Genomic DNA, 20,866 nt, shown 5'->3' with positions numbered 1-20,866 from the left:
TCTTACCTTCACTGAAGTCACCGCCTTGAACCATAAAATCCTTGACAACTCTGTGAAAGAGACAACTCTTATAATGTAATGGTTTCTGAGTTGATTTCCCTGTCCCCTTTTCACCTATAGAGAAGAAAAATTAGTAAGGCATTTAGTGGGGAAAAAAAAAAAAATCAAGGAAGCAGTATTAAAGCAAAAATAATGATGAAAGCTTTTTCCTGTAAAATATACCTCTCTTGAACTATGTAGACGTCTTTAAACTACAGAATTTTCACTCCCCTCAGGAATTTTGTTTTAAGTTCATTTAAAAATCACCAATGTTTTTCTGGAGAGTGTAGAAATGTAGAAATCAATCTCAGATAAAAGCCCACTGCAAATAGTATTTCTAGGGGTACTAGGGTGACTCAGTCAGTTGAGAATCTGACTCTTGATTTCAGCTCAGGTCATGACCCCAGGGTCATGGGACTGAGCTCTGCATCAAACTCTGTGCTGAGCATGGAGCCTGTTTAAGATTCTCTCTCTCTCCCACCCTCTCCCTCTCTCCTTCTGCTCCTCTCCCCTACTTGTGTGCTCTCTCACTGTCTCTCAACAAAGTAGTATTTCTTTTTCTTTCTTTTTTTTTTTAATATTTTATTTGTTTCTTTATTTTGAGAGAGAGAGAGAACACAAGCAGGGAAGGGGCACAGAGAGAGAAGGAGAGAAAGAATCCCAAATAGGCTTTGCACTGCCAGAACAAAGCCTGATGCTGGGCTCCAACTCATGGTGAGATCATAACCTGAGCCAAAACCAAGAGTCAGATGCTTAACCAACTGAGCCACCCAGGAGCCCCAACGATGTAGTATTTTTAAGAATTACTTTCACATCCTGGTCAATGGTACATAATTTGCATGGGGAAATCTAAAATATGTTAAATTAAAAAATTAAAACCATACTCAAATGGGACTAGTATCAGGGCAACTGAAAATGTCAACAAACCTGTACAAAGACAACGAAAGTTCTCGCATGTTTTGGGGCACACATCAGAAAATAATTCAAAGACAACTCTTCCAGCTGAAAGAGAATAAAGCTGGTTTATACTTTACCAATTTAAAATACTGAATATTCATTTATAAATTTTACACAGGAGTATTAATTTTCTTACCAGGTTGATTATTAATGGCAATGTCAAAAAAACATCGAGGGCGCTGAACCTTTATTCCCATGGCTCCAATACTTCAATCTATGAATAAAATGCAGTTTCAGACAAACAGACCAAAAGAATAAAAATTTTTTTATAAATTTCTGGGGGAAAAAATTCTAGTGCATAAACAAGAAATGTAGTTGAACTTATTTTGATATTTACCCCATGACAATATGGATTCTTTTTGTTTTTGAGATTAGATTGCATTTTGTGAAGCAGATAGAAAAGACATAAAAGAAAAGCCTTAGCCTAATATAATAAAATTTCTATTTTAACAACCTAATGTAGATTGCCACCCAAACAAAAAACTGTATTGTCTGTATGATGAGTGAACTCCACAAGATTAAACAGAGAAAACTCAAGGACAGACTGATCCAATCCTTTTGCTCCTTGAAAACAAAAATGAATGTTTTGATTAAAGCGGTGTTTTAAAAAGAAATTCAAATTCCTAAAAAATACCAAAAATAAATCAAGGAAGAAAGTGGGACATTTTAATGATAGAAATATATGGTATAGGTTTCCTCTCTGAGTAAAAGCACATTACATATGAGACTATTTTCTGATCATGAGCAAGGGCCTGTAGTGATATACTAATATAGACAAAAAATACCAATAAGTGACATACTTTGTGTACTTTTATCTATACAGCAGATAGCTATTAGTTAACATTCTTTTGCTACAGCATTTATTTGAAGGACTTAAGATGTTTCAATCATGATTCCTGGTGGGAAATGACAGGGTAAAGAGCAGAAGAAATAAAGGTACTTAGTTTAAAAAGCATCCAAAATTATGGACTATAAAAATGACAGGTTCATCTGCTCAGAATAGAGATTGAAATGTATATGCTTTTCTGAAAATTATCTAAGGTGGTAGCTCTGCAAGCAGTGTGTAACAGGTCCAGTGAAGCTGTGAAAAATCTATAAAATCTATATTCTTCATCCCAGATTCCTCCCTTTATCAATTTTTAGGTAGATTCAATATAGACTGTAAGAAATAATAGGAGTGCCTGGGTGGCTTAGTCGGTTAAGCGTCCGACTTTCGCTTAGGTCATGATCTCACGTTTCGTGGGTTCGAGCCCCGCGTCAGGCTCTGTGCTGACTGCCAGCTCAGAGCCTGGAGCCTGTTTCAGTCTGTGACTCCCTCTCTCTCTGACCCTCCCCTGCTCACGCTGTCTCTCTCTCTGTCTCCTAGAAATAAATAAACATTAAAAAAAAAAAAAAAGAAATAATATACAGTGTATACTTTACCCATTTTCCTCCAATGGTAACATTTTAGGAAAATGTCTAATAGCACAACTGTAGCATAAAGGCAGAACAAGGCTGATATAATCCTTTATCCCATTCACATTTTCTAGTTTTACTGGCATTCATCTTTGTGCTTCTTATTTAGCTCTACACAATTTCATCACACATGCATGTTTATGTATCAACCAACATCCCTTATCAATTTTACAGATCCCAAACACATAAATTAGGGATTAAATTATAGAAAAGAGATTATATTGCATTAAAATTCAACCCAAGTGTTGGTATATTCACTTTTGCCATTACTGCATGGGAAAGGGGGGGAAAATACCATTTTCTCATGACTTCTCAATTTTTTATTTCTAATAGATAAAATGGATATTAGAATTTGTTTCACATGAAACAAAGCAAAAAAAAATCTAAACTTTCAATCCTCCAGTAGGTTATGCAGACTTCCTGAAAATAAAACAAAACTTAGTAATTTTAATATCTTGCATTAAGTGTTTGTTGCATTGTTTACTTGTACAGAATTTCAATTCCTGCACATTTGAAATTGAGGATATGTTGAATCCATAAATCTGAGGAAACTATCTTATCTTAAAAACTAGTTAGTACCTGATTATCCTTTATCTTCTACAGCTACTAATTTAACCACAATATCCCAGGTGGAAATTTCTATTCTTATAAAATTACTATAGTATAGACAATATTGCCCCAAATTGTTTATAATCAGAATTAATTTCCTAGATACAGTACTGTGCTCTTGAAAACAAACTCCCAATTGGAAAAGCAGGCCTAATTTATGATAGGTCAGAAAAAACCTTAAGTTACCTATAACCTTTTTAAAACTTTTTAAAATATTTCTTTATTTTTGAGTGAGAGAGAGTGCAAGCTGGGGGATGGTGCAGAGGGAGACACAGAATCAGAAGCACATGGGACTCCAACTCAGGAGCCCTGAGATCATGAATGACCTGAACTGAAGTCTGATGCTTAACCAACTGAGCCACCCATGCTTCCCACTCTTAACATTTTAGACATACCTTTGATAATTTTCCAAGTTTCTCAATTCTAGCCCACAACGTAAAAAAAATCCTATAGCTCTGGGACTTTGAAACTGAAATGAATACCACCACTAATTTATAGAATTATGAGCACAAGTGGGAGCTACCAGGATAGTGTTTTATTTTGTTTTTTATTCTGAGGGCTGCTTACATAGGAGAATTCACTTTGGGAAAACATTGGGCTACACTTAAGAGTTTATGTAGTTTTTAGTATGCTGTATTTCAATAAAAAGTTTACTTTATTAGGAAGTCCAATTGGCACTGACTGAATTTTAACTTCAAAAATTATCCTGGGATACCTGGGGGTTGAGCATCGACTCCTGATTTCAGCTTAAGTCATGATTCCAGGATTGTGGGACTGAGATTGGCATTGGGCTCCATGTTGAGCCCCCTTAAGAGTCCTCATTCTCTCTCTGCCCCCTCCCCCACTCATGCTCTCACTCTAAAAAAATAAAAAATAAATTTAAAAAATTATCCCAAATGCTCTCGCCCTCTTTACTATTATTATTTCTTATCTGGAATATGGCAATTGCCTCCTAATTGGTTTCTCCTGCTTTTACTTAGTTCTCTATTTTCTATTTTCATTAGAATAACCAAAGTGGAATGATTCTTTAAAAGTATGATTTACCACCTCATTCCTCTAATATTTTCTAATGTCTATCACATTTAATCAAAATGTCTTGCCATGGGTGCAGTTGGGTGGCTTAGTTGGTTAAGTGTCCAACTCTTGGTTTTGAATCAGGTCATGATCTCATGGTTTCATGGGTTTAAGACCCACATAGGGCACTGCATTGACAGTACAGAACTTGCCTGGGATTCTTTCTCTTCCTCCCTCTCCAACCATCCATCCCCGACTTGTGCCTTCTCTAGCCCTCTAAAAATAAACTTAAAAAAAAATTCAAAATGTCTTTTCATGCATTTTAAGAACCTAAACTAGCACTGTCCAATAGAAATGAGTCACATATAGTTTTTAAATTTGTAGCAGCCACATTTTTAAAAAGATATATAATAATAATCTATTCAACTCAGTATGTCCAAAATACTATTTTGACATATAATTGACACAAAAATGTTATTAATGAGATATTTCACATTCTTTTTTGGGTAGTGAGTCTCAGAAATCTAGTGGTTATCAATTTACGATGGTCATGTTTCAAGTACTCAATAACTGCATGTGGTTCATAGCTACTGCTGCACTGGAAAGCACAGATCTAAATATTTTAGCTCCTAACGCCCTCCATGACTTCATCTAACATGCTTCTTCTCCTTCAGACACGTGTTCCAGCTGTCCTCCAAACATCCCAAGGCCTCGTCCTTCATCAGGTCTTTCATACTTATTTCCTCTGTGTGGGATGCTCTTACCCTAGATCTTCCCCTGGTTCATTCCCTCACTTAGTGTAAGTCACTGCTCAAGTATCCCCTCCACATGGAAACCATCCCTGACCAGTATATTCAAAGGAGCAGTTCTTGCCCTCTAACACTTTATATCCCCTTACTTGCCTTATTTTTCTTCCAATTATTTATTGCTAATTGATATTTTATTATGAATTCAAGTTTTTATACCTATTCTTCTTACTAGAATATAAGCCCCATGATATGATATACCTTTTCAATTTTGCTCTCCTCTTAATTCCTAGTGCCTCAAATAATGCTTGGCTATGACAAGAAATCAGTATTTAATAAATAAATGAATATACATGAAAGGATAGGCATGTGTGAGAATGCTGTCTTGTAACACTGTAACAACAAAAAGAAAACATCCAAAACATCCCACAATGAGAGAACAGCTAAATAAATTCTGGTATACACATGCTATTAAATATTACATAGCAGTTTTAAAAGTCTATATACTCTATCCAAAAATCCTGTTAGTTACTTGAAAATTTAAAAAAAGCAAGTTGCATGTAAATATCTTGTTTACACACTCAAATAATACTCCATTTCTACAGATAAAGAGTTACGTATCGACAGTACTCTGTCAGAGGAGACTAAGAGTAGGAATGGAGGTCAATGGGAATCTTTAGCTTTAAATGGAAGACTTGCATTTTTGCAGTGAGAATATATTCCTGTATTAGTTTCCCAATTTAAAATTAATAAAAAGTTTTAAGAATAAAAATGTTATCTGTATAATAAAATAAAATAGTAGGAAACAGGATAATACTAAGAGCCTATCCCTAAATGAAAGGGTCATATGATTTTTTTAGCTTCATTTCCCAAGTGTTCTACAATAATACAGACCTGTAAAAAACAATTATTCAAAAGGCCACTTAAATATTAATGTACTTTTTAAGTGTCTTACTTTCACGATTATTACTGTTGTTTGCATTTAAATCTAGAAGATCTTAGGAAATTACTTTTCTTTTTCACAAAACTGTGTACCCCTACCCCCATGGAAACTAGGAATAATATGAATATTTATCTAAATGCTAGATATTAAATAATTGCTCAGGTTCATGAACAATGAAATAAATAATGAGAAAAATAGATCTGACTTCATGAAAAAAATTTTATTTCTTTTTGTCAGAAGGAAATTAGAAAAGTAAAAAATAGGGGGAACTATTTTCAACAAAAGTGACATGTTAACTTTCTACTATAGAACAGTGCTTAGGAAAGGGGCCACTAGGGCAATTCTTCGCTGACTAGGACCATCCTAACTTACTGCAAAAACACCAATCACCTGTGGCCCTATGTGTATCAGCACATCTGGCAACCACAAAACCTTCTGTTCTTCTGACCCCACCTTTGAGAACTAATACCACAGGTCCATGCACCAAACAATTAAAAACACAAAAACCACACAAAGGAACATAAACAATTTACAAAAAGGAAAATTAAAAATATAAACCACACAAATGATTTTGCTAAGCAACTTGGTATTATAGGCCAACAACTCTGAATATACTCATATTCATTATAACCTTTAACACTTTAGTAATTCAGTATCTTGGAATCTCTGTGAAGGCAACCATTTTAAATGAAATATTATTTGATTTTGGTTTAATAATAATTAGAAACAACCTAAGTCACACACAACTGTTGAGTAAATTAAGAAATATTCATATGACAGACTATTACACTGCCTGTGAAAAAGCAATTTTTAAAAATATAACATGGAAAAAATGTTAAACAAAAAAAGATACCACCATTATATGGTTAAAAGGATTCTAAGTATAAAAACATTCAGAGCGCCTGGCTGGCTCAGTCAGAAGTGCACGTGACTCTCAGGGGCACCTGGGTGTCAGTTAAGCATCCGACTTCAGCTCGGGTCATGATCTCACGGCTCTTGGGTTCAGCCCCTCATCAGGCTCTATGCTGACAGCTCAGAGACTGGGATTCTGTGTCTCCCTCTCTCTCTCTCTCTCTCTGCCCCTCCCCCCACTATACTGTATCAAAAATAAATAAAACAATAATTTAAAAAAAGAAACTGGTTAAATAAATGACCCTCTCATGAAATGAATGGCATTCAACTAGCCATTGGAAATCATACTCTTACATGTTAAAATTAGGTAACGTTTTCACCTATCAGACTAACAAAAATAGACAATATTGACCTTCTTATACATTGTTACCAGTAGTAAAGGGGTAAATTGATACAATCCTTTGTCAATGACAATATACAATATTACAAGTGCACTGAATACCTTCCCACTCAGTAATCCACTTTAGAAATTTATTTTATACATATCCCACACATTTGCAAAATAATGTACAAGGTTATTCAAGGCAGCCATTGTTTCAGTAGTTAAAAGGCTCTAAATCTAAATGTCCATAAAGAAGAGTAGACTACCTAAATCATATTCTATCCATACAATGTACAAGGCTATTAAAAAAGAATGAGAAAGCAGTTTAAGTACTGTTCCCTCCAAGACATTTTGTTAAGTTTAAAGAAAAAAAAAAAAGCAAAGTACAGAGATATGTTTGGCATGCTTTCTTTGTATTTTTTTCAGAAAAGTAAAATACATATATATATATATATATATATATATATGTTTGCTGGTCTAAAACAGAGGTCACGGGGGGGGAGAGGAAATGGGTAGCTGGGGAAGATGTGTAAGATTTTCTTACCGTACAACCAACCTTCTATCTTTCCAATTTTATACCACATACACGAACATGTGTTAAGAGAAAAATTATCAAAGACTACTCATGGATGAAGGGATATTCATAATATATTAGTTGAAAAAAGCAAGTTAGTAAAGATCTCAATTTTACACATAACAGATGTACATCAAAAAAAGCAAGTGAGGGGTCCCTGGGTGGCTTGGTTGGTTAAGCATCCAACTTCGGCTCAGGTCATGATCTCATGGTCTATAAGTTGGAGCCCCTCGTTAGGCTCTATGCTGACAGCTCAGAGCGTGGGGCCTGTTTCAGCCTCTGCGTCTCCCCCTCTCTGACCCTCCCTTCCTCACATTCTGTCAAATACTATTTGATCTCACTTATATGTAGAATCTAAGAGGGGAAAAAAGGTAAATAAAAAAATGTATGCATACACACACACCCCTGCCCAAACTCACAGGAAAACAAATCAGATTTCTAGTTACCAGGGCTGGGGGGAAAGAGGTGGGGGAACTGAATGAAGATAATAAAAAGATGCAAATTTCCAGTTATTAAGTACTAGGGATATAATGAAAAACATGATGGCTACAGTGAACTGCTATATGGTATATTACAAAGTTGGTAAGAGAATTAATCCTTAAAACTCTCATCACAGGAAAAAAAAAGTTTTCCCTGCCATCTATACCAGGTGATGCATGTTAGCAAAACTTACTGTGGTAATCATTTTCCAATATATATAAATCATATGCTGTACATTTTAAACTTATATAGTATATAACAATTACATCTCAACATAACTGAAAGAAAATAGGATTTACACCATAATATTGCCACTGATTATAAATTACGTAGCATTATTTGCAAAAGCTAAGACATGGAAACAACCTAGGTGTCCACTGATGAATGAATGAAGAAAATGTGTTATGTGTGCACATACACACATAGGAGTATTACTCAGCCACAGAAACAGAAAGAAATCCTATCATTTGTGACAATACATATGGACCTTGGGGATATTATGCTAAAAAAAACAAGTTAGAAAAAGACAAGTATCATATGGTCTCACTTATATGTACAATTAAAAAAACTAAACTAAACTCATTTTAGGTTCTGGGGATGTAATATACAGCATGATAACTATAGTTAATAGCTCCACAATGTATATTTAAAGTTGCTAAGAAAGATCTTAAAAGGTCTTCTCACAAGAAAATATTTGTAACCATGTGAGGTGATGGATGATTAACAAGACTTAATGTGATCATTTGCAATATGCACAAACATCAAATCACAATGTTATACACCTGAAACTAATAAAATGTAATGTCAATTATATCCCCCCCAAAAATTAATAAATAAAAGAAACCTACCCCAAAGATTTACACAGAAATATTAACAGATTATATTTAGGCCCTGAGTTTAAGGGTAATTTTTATGTATTTGTTTTCCAAATTTTCTTCAGATAGTACTAATTTTACAACCAAGTAAAAAAACCTTTAAAGAAACACTAATAAAACGAGACGCTTTGCTTATCAAAATAGTAAAGACTTTTTTTTAAGTTTTTTTTTTTAAGTTTATTTGAGAGGGGAAGGTGGAGCCAGGCGAGGGGGAGAGATAATCCCCAAGTAGGCTCCCCACAGTCTGTGCAGAGCCCAAGGCGGGCTCGAATTCATAAACCATGAGATCATGACCTGAGCTGAAGTCAGAGGCTTAACCAACTGAGCAACCCAGGTGCCCCAATAGTATATACATCTTTTAAAAGAATAATTCCCAAAACAGCATGCAGCTCCTCTGGAAATAGTATGAGAAACTCTTAAGTGTTTAAACCTTAAACTGTATTCACCTTAAATCAGTAAAATTCACCTGCTAGGACTTTATTTTAAGAAACTATCCTAAATTTAGAATGCTTTCATATGTATGAGGGTGCCTGGGTGGCTCAGTCAGTTAAGTGTCTGACTTTGGCTCAGGTCATGATCTGATAGTTCATGAGTTTGAGCCCCACGTCAGGCTCTGTGCTGACAGTTCAGAGCCTGGAGCCTACTTCAGATTCTACGTCTTCCTCCCTCTCTCAAAAATAGACATTAAAAAGATTAAAAAAGAATGCCTTCATGTATAAAGTTAGCTATCTTAGTGCTCCTTTTAGGAACATGTAATCAGAAGCAACCTAGTCAATATTACCAAGAAATGGTTAAATCGTGGTCTCTGGTTGAACAAAATATCACAGCTGGTAAAGGAATGCTTATTGGGGTCCCTGGTTGACTCAGTAAAGCATGTCACTCTTGATTATGAGGCTGAGACCCACATTGGGTATAGAGATTACTTAAAAATATTTAGAATAATAGTAATAATAAAGCAATGCTTATAAAGATTAGTAATTTTGAAAATGCTTATAATTTGTTAAAAAATAATCAAGATATAAAACAGTATATGCAGAAGCATAATCACATAAACTACTCTAAAATCCAAACTTATAAAATTCATAAAAAGAAAAAAAAATGAAATGGTTATTTTTGTGTTTGGACATAAGACTGAGGGTTTTTGCCTCACTGTACTTCATTCTACTTTCTTTAATAATTATAATTGTTGTCATAGGTTAAAAATTCATAATAAATATATATTTATAATCTTCTAACACTATAATGTACATGTCTGTAAGTGATTATTACATTTAGATTACACTATATAAAGATACTATTTACAGGAATAGATTAAAATTAGTTTTCCTAAAGTAACAAATCAAATATGCCTTAAATTCAAGAAAACTGAAAAAGCAAGTTATTAAAAGCACTACAGATTATCTCGAGTTACATAAATGCTCTTCTGTTATAGCTAATGAACAATGAAGACTAAAAAAGTGGCTCAACACTGTCTCTACTATTACTGAAATCAGAGTTTACCTCGTCAGATATATAATACATAGTATTTCCTCTGTAATTATGATTTCCTGGTATTACTCAATAATACCTAAAATCAAACATGAGACAAACATCTGATTCATTTTTCATTTTTTCAAGAAAATATAAGGGCAAAACAATGCTGAGAGATATCAAAAATACAATTCAGGGAAAAATCAAGTCTATGCAATTTTCAATACAATAATTTATGAATTTCCTAACAGTATATAATGAAGGCTTTCATTGCTTTGTTGAAATTTGTTTAACCTGAATGAGTTGCAGCTATTTCCATAAAATCCAGATATTAATTTTTCTTGAAAAACAAAAAATGTGTCCCATTCCTATACAGCAATCAACATGGTCTGCCTCCAACTACAGCCTACTAGCTGTTACCATTTATTATCTAGTTCACCTCTTGAACTCACTTCACCCGCCTGATTCTTTCAGAAACCTCATCTACGTTTTTCATTATGACAATACTTTTAAACAATAAAGTTAACAGGCTCACTGAAAAAAAAATTAGAACATACAAAAAAAAATGGATAAAATCCTGACATGTAGTAACTTTTAAAATGTTTATGCATATTATTTTTTCTAAACAGAGAGATTACAATATGCTGTTTTAAATGTTTGCCAACAATATCATAGTTTTGTATATCAATAACATATCATGTAAATATTTTAAGATATTAAATGCTAGGATGTGTAAACCTCTGAAACAAATACAGTTCAAAAAAATATGAGAGGTCAACAAATTCATTTGTAAAAGGCTTAATCTTGTAGTTTCATACTTAAAACAATTTTGATATTCATCCCAACATAATATGAAGGATGGGGAAAGGGGCAGGACAAGGACATAAGCAACTAATCACTAAAATATATGGTAAAGGACACAGTATTTGCAATTAGGCAATAAACAGTGCAGTGACTATGACATTCAGAAAATTTTAAAGTTTCATACACTACAAGGGAGTCAGTAAAATACTGACTCTTCAAAAAGTAGACAGTAAATCTTTTTAAACTGTAAGATTAATAGGTCTCTGCCCTTTCTGATTCCCTTGGCTAATTCCTCTGTGTCCTTACAAGATTCAAACAGCTGAGTACCCTCCCTCCCTAGGAACTTCACCTTGACTCTAAAGCTTAAATGATTCTCCTTTGCTGAATCTTACTCTCATTGTCATAAACTTGTCTGTAAAGTCCTCAAACTCAGAACCCTTGTACCTTCAACACATGGCACAGGGCCTGGCCCAGGACTACATCATCAAACAGAAAGAATACAAGTTAATCAAGGCATGAGCAAAACCAGGTTCTACTTCAAATTTGGTGCTTTCCCCCTATATGTACTGCTTCTCACACTGAATATGGCTAATATATATCTGTAGTCGGTAAATTCTCCCAGACCCTACCAATAACCATCCTTTGAGTCTATTCCAGACTGAAACAACTTTTTCCCTTAAAGTGCCTAACGGAGCTGCATTTTACTAACAAAATGATTCTTTTCTTTTTTAAAAAACACAATCCACTAAAAGAAGGAGCATCTTTAGTTCAGAACTAAGAAATAAAGATGAAAAGTTCAAATCTGCTTAATTTAATAAAACAGGTAACAATTTTCACACAAGATTTCCACCTCTAAAACCATATTGCATTAAACTAATTAGAATCATAGCAGCTCTCGTAGATTACTTTCAAAAAAGGCAATCTAACATTCAGACTAGCCTCTTTACCCTACCCTTAAAGTAATTCAAAGATCAATGGAGAAATGAAAATAGATTTGTTTCAAAAACATTTTAATACATTTATGAGTACCATAATGCTAAGGAACCAAGTACAAACAAGTTATCATTCTGAAGCTTCAGGAAAGGCAACTATACTCTTCCAGAGTGCCCCCTCCCCTCCTTTAGTGTCTCTGACAGTCACAAATCACTGTGCTGGTAGAAACATGGTAACAGTACAAAGCCACTTCTGAAATTCTTTAGAAAACATAAAAGAAAAAAGCTGTATTGTTGCCAAGTTCAGTGTTAAGTGGGATATTACCTATTTTCCAAACATACAACCTGAGCATAAAAATATAGTACAGCTATGTCGGTACCAAACTAAAAAAGTATATACTAACTGGGAAACCTCTGCTAATATTCTTAATTCTGTACCTGCAAATATTTAAGTTCTTACAATGATAAATGTATACCACTGCTTCCAGAGATATACCTACACCATATAAGAGCAACATGTTAGCCAATCTGGTAATTCCTATATAAATTACAGACCTGAGGTTTAAAGGAACCTTAATCTGGTCCAATCTGATTTTATAGATTTGACAGGATAACCAGAGAGCTGAAGTAACTGGCTCAAGGTCATGAGTTGAAAACAGCAAGAGTTCTCTAGTAAAGCACTTTACAGCTTCACTGTAGAAACTAGCTTATTCACAAATATTCCAGATAATGGCTTACTTTAGTTCTAACTTATGACCATAATGCAATGATATAATTACAAATAAACCTTAAGCTAAAGTTTATACACAATTAACAGTATCTTAATACATAAACAAGCTTCATTCATTTAAAAAAATCAGTAACTTGAGGAATCATTCATGTTTTAAAAATAACCATTTTAATATTAAAAATCTGACGCCTATATTTATTTATAAGTACGATGTAGTTAAATTTCAAAAAGAGGTTGGTGATCATTTTAAGCCACCACTTAAAGTGCAAAAGATTTCCTGTTGGTACTGAAAGTACAAAAGTCCAAGTTATAGAAGTTTTCTCTGAGTATTTACAATACTGCCTGTAGTAAATTTCAAGCTGCAAGATTTGCCCCACAGAAACAAAAAAAGAGTTTTTTGATAGAGACAGTATATACATTAAACCAGGGCAAAACTATTGACACATAAATCTAAAAACTGAATCTTGGTGCTAATATTAAAGCCAAAAAAATGCAATAACACAATATAGCAGATCTGCAACAAACTTTTCAAATTACCTGAATTATCTATAGATTCCTAATACATATGACAACTTAGACACTTTAATACCTTAGAACACTAAAACTAAGTAACACATTATAATTCTATTGAAATACCCTAATAGTAAAAAAAATGAGAGGAAAACATCAACATCTATTTTTTTTTTAACGTTCTTTATTTATTTCTGAGAGAGAGACAGTGTGAGCAGGGGAGGGTCAGAGAGAGAGGGAGATACAGAATCTGAAACAGGCTCCAGGCTCTGAGTTAGCTGTCAGCACAGAGCCCGATGTGAGGTTTGAACCCACGAACCATGAGCAATTAATGACCTGAGCTGAAGTCGGACGCTTAACCGACTGAGCCACCCACGCGCCCCAACATCTATTTCTTAAAAGAGCAACACTAGAAGAATTGCTGATGGTATTCTGATAACGACTAGAACTAGTTCACACTATTATGTGTTCACACTACCAATTTTCCTTTGCATGTAGAATCTATGTTGCCTGATAGAAAAATCTCATTTAAAATATGCAAAATACCTAAAGGACAAAAACCTTACTCAGAGGCCACTGATACTGCAAGACCACAATAACAAGTACCAAAAATGAAAGACCTTTAAAAATCACAATAAATGTAATGTATCATTCACAGAACTACTGAGTTCTTATTGAAAGCCAATTTTACACAGAATTTTAACAAACCTGATTTTTTATTTTTGAAGTCCACAGCTGATGAAAGCCTGAAATCAAAGTATTTTATAGATGAAGAAACTGAGGTTCAGATAGATGGTTGAGCCAGAAACAAATCCAAATTTTCTAACCTAGGAAGCTTGCATACTTGTACACTCCTGACAGCAGGTGAAGACAACCCTGACAACAGCCTGCAAAGACAAAAAAACCTTAAAAAGCAAACAGTTCAACCCCCCCCCCCAACAAAACAAAACAAACCCCACAGAATCCTCCTACAAGACCCATTAGAATTTCAGGGCACCTATAATCCTGAATAGTAAAGAAAACGTCTAACGATAGAAATAATTTATTATAGAAATAATCCTATCTAAAATGGTTAAAATAAAAAGGGGGGAAATACTAAAACGGTAACTTTTCAGGTACCAAAAAAAAAAAAAAAAGAGAGAGAAAAGCAGCCATTCTCTAGAGACCTGTGCTTTTTCTGGATTTTACAACACTATTTCAAAAACGTTCACACCCTCTCACCCATAATCTTTACGAACCCGCAAATTACTGGCCTTCCGCCCCCCCCCACATGGGACTACACACGGACACACGCACACATGCTTTCCGCTCCATCTGTTTTTAGCTACTAAAAGTTAACGGACCCCCGAACGTCCAAAACATTTGTTTCTTGGGCGTATTTGTCATCTCTACTGCAAAAGCTTGGTTCTGAACAGAAAGTACTGGTATGGGAATAAATTAAATCAATGCACAAAATGGTGCTTTTATAACATTTCCAAAATGACGGGGAGTTCTCCATTCCCGCAGACTTCGACTTAGCTCCATAAGAGAGTAAAGATGAGCCAAATTCGCACACTTCCCCCAAGGCATATGGAGCTCTGAAGCCATCGCCTTCCTCCTAAAGAGTAATTATCTTCTCCTAAAATGCCTACGCTGCTCACAGCTCCTTGAAAACGTGGGCGAACTTTGAGACAGCCCTGGGATGAAAAGGGAAGAGCCTGGATTTCAGTTTTAGGAGAATGCCTAACTAAGAGGCCTGTATCACTTAACTATACACAACAGCCGCCGTCTGTAAGACGAAAAGGTCGGAGTGGAGGAAAGCCTGTTTTCAGTCTAATATTAACCCCTGTGATCCAGGTTCCTCGCCCCACGCTCTCCAACCCTAACCTGACAGGACTTCAGGTTACCCCTTCCCCACCAAACCGCCCACCTACCCCGCATTAGCGATCAGTCTTACGATTCTGAAGCATCAAAAATCACCCTCGCTCCTTGGAGTTCAGGCCGCCGTTGCTGCCGCCATATTACAGCTTGTGCGGCAAAATGCGTCAGGGAGGGAGGTGTGCGCCCAAGTGGAGAGGGCGGGGGCTGGCAGGGGGAGGGCCGTTTCCCAGGCCCGGGAGGCACGGCTGAAGGCCTTGTCCAGAGGCAACAGCTGCAGAGCCAGCGCCACGGTCTTTAGGGGACTAGTTCAGGAACCAAACAGCCCAGATACCTCGAGGGGAAGACAGTTGACTCAGCCGGGCCTAACGCGTCGGCTCCGCCCCTCTCCTCCCGCCCTTCCCGCTCTCGTACCCCGGGACTGCTGCAAAGGACGCCACCGAAACAATACGGGCCTCGCGCCACCTACCTGCTCCAGTAGTCTTCACTTCCCAGGTCCGGTCCTTTAAAAGCGCTTCAAATCTACCGCCGCCAGAAAAGGCGCTAAAGCCCACTAACCGCCTCCCTCCCCCACAATCCAGTCCTGGCGTGGAGGGAAAGCGTCGCGCCGGAAGAACGTCACCGGTTAGTGGCCCGCATCTTTTGATGTTCTCTTTACTTGCGTCACCTAGTAGTGACGTCACCGAGTAGTTCTAGGATGTTGATGCCTGTTAAATACCTAGTTCGTAGGTAGCTTAATCTTTGTCGTGTGAGTTGATTGGGAATGTTTGTAGCCGTCAGATTGCCGTGTCCTTCGTGAAATGAAATGCTTCATCTAGTAAACATTCATCTTCTGAAAGAGTATTGGGAAGGAAGCCCTACCTTCAAGGAAATTCCGCTTAAGCTACCAGTTAATGCTATGGCACCAAGTTTTAAAAAACAGAAACGAAGAAAGGTCTAGTTGAGGAATAAATGAAATCACAGCTGGCATTGATACTCTTTCTTTTTTAAGTTCTCACAGCAACACCATGAAATAGGTTATTAATACTTGTTTTACAGATAAGGAAATCGAAGCTCAGGGAGGATAAGTACCTCTACCCTAAACACACTGTTTCTAAATACCAAAGCAAATCTCTAACTCCAAATCCAGGGCTTTTTAGGAAAATAGGACGTATATTGTTTTTGAATTATTTTCAGAGGCAAGCTTCCCTAGATTAAGTTAAAAGTAAATGCTTCTAATATTTAGGAGGACGGGCTGCTGGCGATCCCTGTGGAAACATGGGGTGAGTGAGTTTTAAAAGGAGCTAGCTAAGGGCGTCTGGGTGGCTCAGTTGGTTGAGCGACTGACTTCGGCTGAGGTCATGATCTCATATAGTTGGTAGGTTCCAGCCCCACTCCAGCTGTGCTGTGCTGACAGCTCAGAGCCTGGAGCCTGTTTCAGATTTTGTGTCTTCCTCTCTCTCTCTCTCTCTCTCTCCCTCCCCCACTCACATTCTCTCTTCTCTCTGTCCAAAATAAAAAACATTCTTTAAAAATTACAAAAAATTTGGGTCAGCTGGGTGGCTCAGTCGTTGAACGTCAGACTTCGGCTCAGGTCATGATCTCACGGTTCGTGGGGTCGAGCCCCGCGACGGGCTCTGTGCTGACAGCTAGCTCAGAGCCTGGAGCCTGTTTCAGAGTCTGTGTCTCCCTCTCTCTCTGACCCTCCCCTGCTCCCTGCTCACGCTGTCTCTCTCTCTCTCTTTCTCTCTCTCAGAAATAAAAACATTAACAAAATTTTTAATTACAAAAAATAAAAGGAGCTAGCTAAAAGGACTTAGATTTTATATAGAAAGAATGGTAAGTTACGATCATTTACATTTTTCACTAATTTAGGTTAGGTAAATTAATTATCAACTACAGTTGGACATGTGGTACATTTAAGGGTCTTGACCAATTTTAATAGCTGTGAAACTGAGAGAACACTCTTCTTCTGCATCTCCCCTTGTTTTAAGGCATTACATTTATTGCAGGAGAGCTGCAGTTCACCAATTCAAATACTAATCTCATCCAGGAACATCCTAGCAGATATATCCATAAATAAATGTTTAATCTAGGTAGCCGTTGGCCCAATCAGGTTGACACAAAAGTAAGCATCCAAATGGGTATTGCACAATTTACTTATCTCTTCTACTTTAGATGGATATTTGTGTTTTGGGGTTTTATCTATTATGAATAAAGTTTCTATGAACATTCTTGTATCTAGTATATTGAGCACATATATTTCACATACATGTTGGAAATATACCCAGAAATGGAAGTGCTAGATCTTAGGGTATGGATAGGATACGTTTTGGTAGATAACTGCTAAAGAGTTTTCTGAAGTGGTTGTACAATATTCTTTTATTTTTTAAAGATTGTATTTGTTTCTTTTTATTTTTTAATGTTATTTTAATTTTGAGAGAGAGAGACAGAACATGAGCAGAGGAGGGGCAGAGAGAAAGAGAGAGAGACAGAATCTGAAGCAGGCTCTAGGTTCTGAGCTGTCAGCACAGAGCCAAACAAGGGGCTCGAACTCACAAACCGTGAGATCATGACCTGAGCCAAAGTTGAACACTTGGCTGACTGAGCCACTCAGGCACCCCAATATTCATATTGTATATGCCTTTTAATTCCAGTATTGGTGAGCAGTCTCATTTGCAAATAAAAGAAAACCAGCTTCAGCTAGCATAGGTAAAATTGGGAATGTATTGCTTCATGAAACAAAACTGTTGCAAGTGTGGTGGCTTTAAAATATGTCTATAATTTATCTAATGTGACTATCTTTTTAATAAGTAGTAAAAGGCAGAGTGACAGTGTGATTTTGGAGACTAGGTCATAAAAGGTATCGTGATTTCCTCCTGGCTGTATCTCTTGGATCACTCACTCAAGGGGAAATCAACTGCCATGTCATGAAGATGCTCAAGCAGACAATGGAGAGGCCCATGTGACAAGAAACTAGCTTCCCGGCGAAAGTCGGAGAGGAACTGAGGTCTCCTGATAGCAGCCATGTGAGTAAGCCCTATGGAAGCAATCCTCCAACCTCAGTCAAGATGTCAGATGGCTGTAGTCCTTGTTGATATCTGACTTAAATCATGTAAGAAACTGTGAGCCAGAATGACTCAACTAAGCTACTTCTGAATTTCTGGCCCACAGAAACTGTGGAATGATAAATGTTGTCACTAAATTTTGGGAGATTTATTGCAGCAGCAACGGGTAACTTACACAGAGAAGAAAGAATAGATGGAATATCATAGAACTTGTCTCCTGTCTAATTTGACTTATCTGTGTTTTGGCTTCATTCTCCAGCCTGAAGAAGTTACCTTACATCTTAATAATCTAAGTCCCTGCCAGCTTCAGTTATAAAATGTCAGAGAAGTCTTTGATTCACATTACATTGACAGACAGCAAAATTTGTGCTTGCAGTTACATAGTGAGGGGTGTGACACTGGGAAGTGTCTGATGTGCCTACATTTTTTTTTTTTAGCTGTCCTCTTGCATCTATGTAAGGATATGTGAATACTTCTAATCAGTGGAAAGTAAGTGAAAATTGTGCATATTACGTCTAGGCAAGATGTTTCCAAAAGTACTATATCTTCTCCATGTTCTTTCTTCCTATTTTTGTCAGCTAGATCCAGAGAGTTTTAAGGCCCTGGGGGATTATAAAAGAAGCATAGTTCCCTGAATCTCTGAATAGAGAAAAATCCTCCACTGACTAGGGATATCCACATTGGAAGGTGATACAGTCAAGAAGTCAAATTTTGTCCCTTAATCCACTGACATTTGGCTTTATTTATCACAGCAGATAGCATTACCCATCTACTAGGCCATGGTCATGAATTATGAGATTTCACTTAGCCGATTTCATTTCAGTCTTTGTAGTGTGAGGAATGCAAAAGAAGGGAAGTTGGTGGGCTCGGCTACTACAATTAACTTACTATTATTTTATTTTTAATTTTTTAATTTTTTAAAAGATTTTATTTTTAAACAATCTCTGTACCCAACGTGGGGCTCAAACTCACTACTGCAAGCTTAAGAGTCACATGCTCCACTGACTGAGTCAGCCAGGTGCTTCAACTTACATTTATTTTACAATAATGAAAATTTTTGTTTCTATCCATAGAAAAATAACAAATTAATTGTTCTAATGTTCTTCTATATCACCAATAATATGTTAAAATTTTTAAAAACACATGCTTGTTGGGGTGCCTGGGTGCCTCAGTCAGTAAAACGTCTTACTCTTGGTTTTGGCTCAGGTCATGATCACATGGTTGGTGAGTTTGAGCCCTGCATCAGGCTCTCCGCTGATGTTGCGGAGCCTCCTTGGGATTGTCTCTCCCTGTCTCTGCCCCTCTCTCTCTCTCCTAGAAATAAATAAAAAAACATTAAAAAAAAACAAAACAAAAAAAACCAGAAGGTGGCTCTAGGCTCCGAGCTATCAGCACAGAGCCCAATGCATGGCTTGAACTCAAAAACTGCAAGATCATGACCTGAAGTCAGACGTTTAACCAACTGAGCCACCCAGGTACCCCAGGAGATAAATGTTAGTACAGGGATGTTCTTAATGTTAGTATAGGAATAGAAAAGAAAATTATTGGAAACTTCAAGGAAAAGGAATTGGAAAGGATTAGGGGCAATTTTTTTTAAACCTCTATAGAATGTTCACAATTTTACAATAACTTCTATTACTGTGAAATATATGTGACAACAAGCATGCTTTTTTAAAACAATGTAATCAACTTGCTCACAACCAGTTTTTAAATTCACTTTTTAATTTAGAGAGAGAAAAAGAGAGAGAGAGAAACAGCATGAGCAGGGGAGGGTCAGAGAGAGAGTGAGTCACAGACTCTGAAACAGTAGAGCCACCTTCTGATTCTGTGTCTCCCTCTGTCACTGTCCCTCCACTGTTCACTCTATCTCTTTCTCAAAAATAAATAAACATTTACAATTTTTTTTTTAAGAAAGAAGAACTTTATCCTCCTTCTTCCAACAAAAATGAGATCCCAGGGACTCTTGGGTGGCTCAGTCACTTAAGCATCCAACTCTTGATTTTGGCTCAGGTCATGATCTCAGCGTGGTGAGAGCAAGCCTTGACTAGGACTCCATGCTTAGCATGAGGCCTGCTTAAGATTCTCTCTCTCAGGTGCCTGGGTGGTTCAGTCAGTTAAGTGTTCACCTTTGGCTCAGGTCATGATCTTGCAGTCTGCGAGTTCGAATCCCTTATCAGACTCTGTGCTGACAGCTCAAAGCCTGGAGCCTGCTTCGGATTCTGTGTCTGCCTCCCACTCTGCCCCTCTCCCACTCACATTCTGTCTCTCCCTCTCTCTCAAAAATAAGCATTAAAAAATTCAAGAACAAAAAAGGTTCACTCTCTCTCTCTGTCTGCCCTCTCCTGCTTGCATGTATGCACTCTCTCTCTCAAGAAAAAAAAAAAAAGATCTCCTGACACATATGCTCTTAAATTGCTTTTGTTTGCATTAAAATACATCATGAACGTTTTTTCTGATATCTATGTAACCTTCCATAGAATAGATATACCATAATTTATCCAGCCATTCTTCTATTGGACATTTCAGTTGTTGCAAGTTTGGGTTAAGACAAACAATATTGTAGTAAACATCCTTTTACGTATACCCTTAT

The 20,866-nt window shown here is 36.6% G+C and overlaps 1 protein-coding gene across 5 annotated transcripts in view; it reads right to left on the bottom strand.

The window, feature by feature from the left end:
* The window catches only part of PPIG (peptidylprolyl isomerase G), a 45,942-nt gene extending 30,102 nt beyond the window's left edge, over positions 1-15,840 (bottom strand). Inside the window, exons 1-7 of one of the 5 annotated variants that reach the window (XM_039248798.1) lie at positions 15,699-15,840; positions 15,309-15,563; positions 14,200-14,259; positions 14,081-14,118; positions 1,133-1,210; positions 967-1,041; positions 7-114 (exon numbers count right to left, since the gene is read on the bottom strand). In XM_039248798.1, the coding sequence (XP_039104729.1) occupies positions 7-114; positions 967-1,041; positions 1,133-1,193 (244 nt within the window). In that variant the 5' untranslated portion in view covers positions 1,194-1,210; positions 14,081-14,118; positions 14,200-14,259; positions 15,309-15,563; positions 15,699-15,840. Of the gene's footprint in view, positions 1-6; positions 115-966; positions 1,042-1,132; positions 1,211-14,080; positions 14,260-15,285; positions 15,564-15,698 lie in introns of all 5 variants that reach the window. The other 4 variants (XM_039248797.1, XM_039248800.1, XM_039248799.1 and 1 more) reach the window with 4 other exon arrangements.
* Positions 15,841-20,866: the final 5,026 nt, after the last annotated feature.

This window comes from Hyaena hyaena, unplaced genomic scaffold (genome assembly GCF_003009895.1).
Source record: "Hyaena hyaena isolate Hyena2069 unplaced genomic scaffold, ASM300989v1 scaffold_317, whole genome shotgun sequence".
NCBI lineage: Eukaryota > Metazoa > Chordata > Mammalia > Carnivora > Hyaenidae > Hyaena > Hyaena hyaena.
Note: the sequence above shows the minus strand (reverse complement) of the source record. Positions and strands in the feature narration are given on the sequence as shown.